Source organism: Pollicipes pollicipes, unplaced genomic scaffold (assembly GCF_011947565.3).
Source record: "Pollicipes pollicipes isolate AB1234 unplaced genomic scaffold, Ppol_2.1 Scaffold_4740;HRSCAF=5597_pilon_pilon_pilon, whole genome shotgun sequence".
In the NCBI taxonomy this organism is placed as follows: domain Eukaryota; kingdom Metazoa; phylum Arthropoda; class Thecostraca; order Pollicipedomorpha; family Pollicipedidae; genus Pollicipes; species Pollicipes pollicipes.
In genome coordinates, this window is record NW_023596545.1 from 34,513,842 (window position 1) to 34,522,287 (window position 8,446).

Consider the following 8,446-nt stretch of genomic DNA (forward strand, 5'->3'; position numbering starts at 1 on the left):
TTACACACAAAAATCACCCGGAGATAATGGTTCTGTTCCGCCCACTCAATTCACTGAAAAGACATGTGGTCGTGGTTCCTGTTTTCTTTGCCGCACGCAGAGCCGTGCCATCAGCGTCAGTATAGCATCGCCTCCAGCCACATAACACTGATTCGCATCTCACAGATGCACAGGGTGTCCTCATTAGTTTTTGTAAGCTTTCAATGCTTACGTCAGCTCGCGGTCCTCAGCGCGCTTGTGTATGATGTTCGAGGGAACGTTCCACGATTGAAGATCTTGCTGCAAGTAGTAGATATGATGAAACAAGCTCACATATAACTATTTGTATACTTTTAAGTGGAAAAGACCGCTCTAGACAAAACAATTATCTGTTTAGTAACTATGCTCCACGGTGCGCCACTGTCTGATTACATCATCGTACCTTGAGCAACAATGATTGAGAGCCAACGGACAGCCGTTTCATCTGGAAATCGTGCTCGCGAGCACAGATATTAACGACTCGACCACTATATTTGCCTTGGCTTTGAACGCTGCATGGCTTATGGAATGGCAGGATTTGAATGACGTTACTATAACATCATGGCTGCCAAGGTGATCTTAAAGTATTCTCCCGAAATAGTCTCCCCATCTTCGCGGATGTATAGCTTAGAAACCAAAGGGGCTTAGGGAGAAGGGCAGGGCTATGAACTGCACCGAATGAGCTTCAATATGACAATTTCAGTCCGAGACTCCGTAAAAAATGTGGGACGTCACCTTTTAATCGTTGCTCGTGGCTCGAGCTTTGCAGTATTTTTTCAACGGCTTGGCCTTTGCGCATCTGGTCTCCCTACGTATCCGAAGGTTGTCTGCTCTCTAGATGCCAAAATATATCTACGTTTCGCCCGCCCTGAGACTGGCATCGGTATCCAATGGGAACACGGTTTTGTCGCGCATCGCTACAAAGGTGGGAGCATTATATATGTAAGACGTCAGAGAATATTTATGTGCTAGTCAGTGAATGTTTGCGTAGTTTGGCGAGCGCCTCTTATAGACGCTCGCGTTCCCTTCTCCTGCCCCGGCGCCCCGTACCAGGGACGCGGCTGCAGCGTCAGGAGAGGACAGAGTGGCAAAGGGAAGACTCGGAGAGCCGCCGGCGCGAGGACTAACGCCCGGCGGGGCGGACTGTGTGGAGTATCCGTGACGAGTGTCAAATACAGAAGTGACTTTGAACGTACCGTGTGCATCAGTGAGCCAGGGGGTGAGCCACAAGAACAGCAGAACTTACATATATGCCAATGGCATGACAATTTGCGCGCCCGTCCGTGTTGTGCGTCCGGCTAAAAATGAGCTTTGTTTCATGCAGTGCATTGGCACTCGCTGCTGAAAACAAAATTTGCTTTATCCCACGCCAATTTGATGCGGAAGGTAGCACACATCATGTTCCACTTGCACCGTAGACACAAGAGAAAGTTGTGGCTAAGTCGCTCCTGATCAATTGGCTCCCGCACTGGTGCCTAAAAAAAAACTAGCTGGCGTAACTAGCATAAAACTAACTATTTGGCGTAAAAACTGGACAGCACAACTCTGGAAGGATTACTTTCCTCATTGCTGAAAACTGCACTAGAGTGCGATGATTGCTTACAAAAACATCGCTGGTGCCGATAGTGCAGTGGTAAGCGCGTCAGTGCGCTAACCATTACGCGTCTGGGATACCAGAGGCACGGGGTGTGATCCAAAGGAGACCGCCGTTCTTACCAGGGTGAAAGGCAGGCGACGCCATATGGTCTCAGCAGCTGAGTGTGTCGTTAAGTCTCAATGACAGGCAATGACAAAAACATCACCGTAGGTAAACATCACGTCTGGAAGGCGCCGACATCGCCGGTGAATTTAGGCTAGGCTTTTTCGGCTTTTAAAGCTTTTTTAGGCTTTTCAGGCCAGAACTTAGGCTTTTGAACTAGACCTGCAGCTTTGCCCATCACGAGCTCTGCGTTGTTGAACCTTCCCTGGCTAATCTTCGACGCTTCCGTATTTAATTTCGTTCCGTCCACCTTGAACTGCTGGTTATTGACCGAGCGATCGCGATTCGCTTCAGAGCGGGTTTGCATGAAGATGCTCAGACCTAGGCAGCAGTATTTCACCTTGGTGATTATGGCCCGGTAGAAAAAAGCGGGAAGTCTTTTGTTTTCCTAGGCAGATCGCGACAACGTGAGCAACACCAAAAAGAAATTATATGGAATAAGACAATCTCAAAAATATTGAACGCGGCAATTCTGACGCCTCGATTAAACGCTTCAGAATTGCCCCGATCAATATTTTTGAGCGTGAACAATTTCTCATTGGCCTCCATATATGCACTCGCCGGATTCTCCCACAATGGAATTTTCGGATATCGTAAAAAACATTGTTTTTGTCTTCATTTTCCATCCCTTGCCACAGACGCGCTGATGGAGCACAAAAACACCGTGCTCCACAACATAGTCAAAAGTCTGGTTACCACGCAGCATCTGACACGTTATGGCGTAATAGCTCGAACAGCTGGTGGGGCTCAAGGACATGTCACATATCACTGGGTAGGAGATGGTGAAAATCACGCTACGGGATATTACATGGGGATGGAGAAGAGTTAAAAGAAGTCCGAACAGCGAGCCCCCCGCGCCCCAATATCAACAAATGCGAACGGGATGAACGGGATGTGTCCCCATCTTCTAAATACCACATTGAAACCATATCTTGCGGAACATGTGATTGCTATAAAATGTAATCTTTAACCATAGTTAAAGCCTTGGATTTAACTGCGTTTGCTTCAAAATCCGGTTTTAGGATCACTGAATCCCAGTCTTTTTCTTCAAAAAAGTAAGTCCAAGTACGAGTCCGATTCATCCACTAATCGAACGGGTTCCCCGAGATCGTGTGTAAGAAGACTTTGGGTGCGGGCTCAAATCAAAACAGGTTCCTCGAGATCGTCTACGAGAAGATCATCGGTGCGGGCTCAAATCAAAACAGGTTCCCCAAGATCGTGTGCAGGAAGACCATCGGTGCGGGCTCAAATCAAAACAGGTTCCCCGAGATCGTCTCCAAGAAGGTAGTGGGTGCGGGCTCAAATCCCAACCAGGTCGGCTTTCGGGCTATGAGTGCAGCCAGCACCTCACATCCAGCCGAATTCAGCGACATCACTGACAGGGACAGCCACCCCGAAGTTCCACTGTACAGAATTCCCCACGGTCGGGATGGTTTCTGCAGCACCCATCACCACCAGGCGTGGGGCCTTAGTGAGGTGGGACGCTAAAAACACGATCCTCGCACCGCCCATTCTGCCATGGATGGCATGGACATGATTGCCTCTTGTGTTGCGAGTATGTTTAGTCTTTGTTTGGTTCACTTGGGAACAGACTTGGCGATTCGATAAAGAGGGGAACGAGCATGACAACCAGCAGAGCTGTTCTTTGTATTTGAGTTCTGCATATGCTATTTCCTGAACATTCACCCTGGCCCATATCCAATGCATCAAAGGCCTCGTCGCTCAGCGAGCCATGCTCTAAACGCAATCAGTGCACCTTACGCATTTGGAATTGGTCATCCGATAGGGTTCTCGGGCAACTGAGGAATATGAGCGAGTCGGGTCGGAAGGAAAGTAAATCGGAAGAAGAGATAAAAACTTCACTGACGGTCACCTGCGCAAAACGGATGCGGGAGCTTAGAGCAACACATTCTGACAGTACATGGCTGGGTTGTCGGCGAGCCAGCTGGATAATTGTGTACGGCATTATGAAGATATTCATGTTTTTGGACCGACATGTGTAGAGATATAGGAAGCAACACAAGGACAGGGGATCAACAGATGTTTCCGTCACAACCCGAACATAGGCGCATCGTTATTCGATGCATGCATAGATGCTCGGTATTTCGATACATGGTGATTTATCAGGCCATTCTTCTCATGAGGCTTCTTTATTATTGTTGTGGTTGCTGTGATTTGCACACTACGCAGTGGTAGGTACCGTTCGATGCTATGGCACGTTATACGCGGTAACATATGCCGTTTATCACGTACTGCCAGATGCATTCTTTGTGGCTGGAGATAGCGCTACATTAACCAGCTGTTTCTGGAAGCTTTGCAACTTTTCAATGAGCAATTCACTTAATCTTAAAGCCATATTCACCATACAATAATACAGCCCGGTGAAAGAGTGTTAATCTCTGTATCATATCATTTCTCTGATTCTGCAATCATCGTTAGATTGGGCTGGCCTGAAACGAACAATTTCTACAGGTCACGCGCTTATGCTGGATTGCATCAGAAAATTCACCAGCCGCAACGAGTCGATGGGCCCTAAAACCTATAATTATATTTGGAAGTCTTATATAGGCTTGGCGCATTCAGTCTGTGTATAACGGGCCCGAAATATGCCGACTGCTACAGATTGGCGTGAGGTGTGTTCCTGCCTCGTTGGATGGAGCTGAGGCGTGTTGGGGTTTGTCAGGATGTTGATATGTTGGTTTGGTGTCGACTGTGGGGCATTTGGTTGAGCAGCGCTTTGAAAAATATGATTCGAATACATTCAGTGTTCTGGTGATAACCTTTATAGCACCATGAAGTGCGACAAGTATTGACACCTCAAGGTCAGCGTTTCCCATTCAGACAAAAGGAACCAAGACCACCCGCCCCGTCTACCGTCTACCACTTATGCTGAACAATCGGGAGAGGTTGTATATCATGGGGACCATCCCATGTCGTCCTAAGATTGAAATGCGTACAGATACACGCACTCACGGGTTAGAAAGTTGTTTTATTAAGAAACAATGGTCGAGCCGAGTCGCCTCCGTCGAGCACTAATACTGAACAATGAGCAGTTACCATGGCTCGGATCCGCCATTTCTGGGACGTAACAGAGGGCGGCACATATGCGAGAAGCTGACGCACTTAAATCATAACTAATCTACAGTGATGATGGTGACGCAGTGTCAAACAACAACAAAGTGATCTGGCTACCGTGAGGAACGGATCACCTAAACATCAGTCAGACGCTCCAATCATGATGAAGCTGAAAATAAATAGCACCTTGGAGCAGTTAACAGGTACAATGCAGTGATTCGTCGCATTCTTTTTTTGCTTCATGTCCGAAATGTGCTTGGAATGCGACGGTCACAGTTGATCCACAACACTGATATGCTTTGCTACGGAAGCGGGCCGAGGTAGCTGGTTAGTTTTTATCGAAGCCGTGGTGTCTTGTCCAGCGGGTGGATGCCACTGCCGCAGACCCCTCTCCCACTTCAGGTCGGCTCATGCAATAACAGTACATTTGCAGTTGATGACCCCAGTGGCAATGTTGTCGTAGAACTCCACACATGGTGCGTTCGGTGGACATCGGCACCTGTAAGGAAAGCGTACCCGGATAGTTAGAACAATGGCGTGCATCGATAATCACGCGTAATGTGGGTACCAACTGCGATGCTGGAAGTACACCAGCAACACCACATAACCGTCCGAACAAGTAGCATTTGCCCTCAGGGATGTATTATGGGGGGAAATCAGGGACGCACATGGTTCACATACAGCAACGCGCCGTGCACCCAAACGTCCATGTCAGCACCGCTGGGCCATGCGGTGCCAAGACCCCCCCCCCTCCCCTTCGGGACCTCAGCCGCCAGCAGCGGCCGCGGGTCTGCCGACCGGCGCCGGGCTGCGCCTCACCCAGGAGCCGGACTCACCGGGGGTAGAAGTGCTTGGTGGCCAGCGTGTCGCGGTCATAGACGCTGAAGGCGCAGATGCTGTCGATGCCGCACTCCTGCAGATCCTCCCAACCAGAGCCGCCGGCCTCGCGCACCGCCCGCTGCAGCGGCAGAGACGCGGGTCAGGGCGAACACGAGGTCAGGGGGACACGGGGTCAGAGGGGACGTGGAGGCTGGGTGGACACGGGGTCAGGGTAGACGCGCGGTCACAGGGGACACGGGGGCTGGGTGGACACGGGGTCAGGGTAGACGCGCGGTCACAGGGGACACGGGGGCTGGGTGGACACGGGGTCAGGGTAGACGCGCGGTCACAGGGGACACGGGGGCTGGGTGGACACGGGGTCAGGGTAGACGCGCGGTCACAGGGGACACGGGGGCTGGGTGGATACGGGGGCAGGGTGGACACGGGGTCAGACGGGATACGGGGGCTGGGTGGACACAGCAGCAGGGTGGACACGGGGTCAGAGTGGACACGGGGTCAGGGTGGACACGGGGTCAGGGTTAGACGCGCGGTCACAGGGGACACGGGGTCTGGGTGGGACACGGGGTCAGGGTAGACGCGCGGTCACAGGGGACACCGGGGGCTGGGTGGACACGGGGGCAGGGTGGACATGGGGTCAGAGGGGATACGGGGCTGGGTGGACACAGCGGCAGGGTGGGCACCGGGGTCAGGGTGGACACGGATTCAGAGTGGACATCGCGTCGGAGTGGAAACGGGTGCAAAATGGACACGGAATCAGGGCAGACACGGGGTCGCAGTACATTGGCAGAATGAACGCAGGGCAGGAAGGTCACAAGGTCAAAGTGGTCACAGGACTAGGACATACCCGGAGTTGAACGCACGCAGTTGAACGCACACGGGTTCAGAGAGGACAACGGGTCAGAGCGGACGAAATGTTTAAACGGGAGGAGAGTCGCGTTGTACAGAGGTTTAGGGTACCACAAGCTCTCTGCATAAGCATAACCTGTATCAACCTAACCTGTAAAAGTACAAGTCATAGGAGGGTAGTAAAGCTAAAACCACGGTAACATCAATGACCTCGACGTATGATAAAGACAAAGCACACAAAGACCCTCATTATAAAAAGGTGTCAGAAAAGGCGCACATTCCATCATGTAATAACTTAGCTGTTTTCATACATGTTCGTTTGTAAGAAAACCTTCGAGATGGAGTGTGAAGCAACATAGCGAACTGGGTTAACAGCGCAAGTTTACAGACGTTGCCTACCAGTGGGACGGGCGTTCATGAATGCGACGAAAACGGTGCCTGATGGGCAAATTCTCAGCCAACGCGAACCAATACAGCCTACGTAGCAGAACGAAACGTTATGTAAGCTAACCTGTTACGCATATTATTTTCAATGTTTATTTCATTTTCAGATTCCTTCATTTCACGTTCAATTTTTTTACGCCAGGGCCAACAATTTTGAACGGTGATCTCTCAGTCAAGCATGCATTTTTTACTTCCTGAGCACGTCATGCAATATCAAAATGCAGTTGCTAAATCCAAGTAAGAAAAACTAATCAAGTAAGATCAAGCGCTTCCCAAGTTGTGCCGACATAAATCGGTAGTTCAAAAATACACCAGTAAGGTGTGAGCTCTGAGTTCGTCTCAGTCCACGCCCAATCCTGTTGTTTGGCTTCAGCCAGGGCCCAGCGGCGGACACCCGTCCCAGCCCGGCAGGCACGCTGGGTCCCCTCAGGCCTCCACCCAGCGCGTGAGCAGCACACGAGCCACGGGCGGGGTCACGAGCGGGCTGCGGCAATGTCTGCCGCGGCTCGCCGGGCCATCGGGGACCGGCAGCCGGGCCGGGGTCCACCTCCGCACGCAGCGCGCCCCGCGGTGGATCTGCTGCGTCATCTCGCTGGGAGCGCGCCGGCGGGAGGCTCGCCTCTCACCTGCAGGCTGAGGGCCGAGGTGGCCGACGCCAGCAGCAGCAGCAGCAGCGTGGTCAGCAGGCAGGCACCGAGCGCGCCGCCCTGTCGTCTGTCGCCGTCCTCCATCTGTGGCCGGTCTCGGAGGTATCACCAGTTAGTCGACTGCCGGGCCGCGTGGTCACGCTGCTCGCGTCTCGCCTGCCGAGCAGCCACGTGCAGCCGTTTATATAGCCGGCGACAGACGTGTGTGTGCGGCGCGCGCGCGGCGACGGCCGCCGCCCATTGGCGCGCGCCGCGCCCGGCTGGGCCGGCGCTGGCTGATCGCCGGCAATGGGAGGCGCGGGCGCACGTGGCGCAGCGCCGCCCGGAGGCCCTGTCGGGTGACACCCTGGCGCTTGACTGTCTGTCTCGTCGCTGCGTCCCATTCAGGGCCGGGGGAAAGGGGGGGGGGGGGGGTCTGTTTTCAAACAGCAAGCAGCGGTCGCCTGGTGTCAAAGAGTGACCTAAAACATGAGCTCAATGAACGTGTTGTTTTGAGCGAACTCGTGACGTAACTTGCGTAAATGCCGGCCATCTGATTCGGTTTCAGGCGGTTGCTGATCGGACTGGAGCAGGGCGGAACACTAGTTGGCAGAGGTAGGTGGGCGTTCCGGAGGGTGGAGGCAGGTAAATAAACACGCAGGCATCACGCACAGCCATTGCTGTCTTCCCGCGCGTCACCAGGCAGAACCACGCACCAGCTCCCTAAAAAGCGAAAACCGCCATCATTTCACGCGTATATTGACCTGGGTTACATGCATATGGGAAGTCATGGTCCGCGGGGATGCGCATTGACACTTGGGCGCTGGACGCCGGCTCA

The 8,446-nt window shown here is 52.5% G+C and overlaps 1 protein-coding gene across 1 annotated transcript; it reads right to left on the reverse strand.

Annotated features, from left to right (window-relative positions):
• Nucleotides 1-4,721: 4,721 nt before the first annotated feature.
• LOC119099090 (uncharacterized) lies at nt 4,722-7,773 on the reverse strand. The gene is made up of 3 exons (XM_037222152.1): nt 7,609-7,773; nt 5,689-5,810; nt 4,722-5,351 (listed from the first exon to the last, which is right to left on the reverse strand). Exons 1-3 carry the CDS (start codon nt 7,711-7,713, stop codon nt 5,261-5,263), a joined length of 318 nt encoding a protein of 105 aa, XP_037078047.1. The 5' UTR covers nt 7,714-7,773; the 3' UTR covers nt 4,722-5,260.
• Between the last annotated feature and the right edge of the window lie 673 nt (nt 7,774-8,446).

Excerpts from the sequence above, each read along its gene's own strand:
- LOC119099090 (XM_037222152.1), bottom strand. The coding sequence starts at position 7,713 with ATGGAGGACGGCGACAGACGACAGGGCGGCGCGCTCGGTGCCTGCCTG. Across the intron at positions 5,811-7,608 it reads CCTCGGCCCTCAGCCTGCAG|CGGGCGGTGCGCGAGGCCGG; the intron begins GTGAGAGGCGAG and ends CTGCCGCTGCAG. Across the intron at positions 5,352-5,688 it reads ACCAAGCACTTCTACCCCCG|GTGCCGATGTCCACCGAACG; the intron begins GTGAGTCCGGCT and ends CTTTCCTTACAG.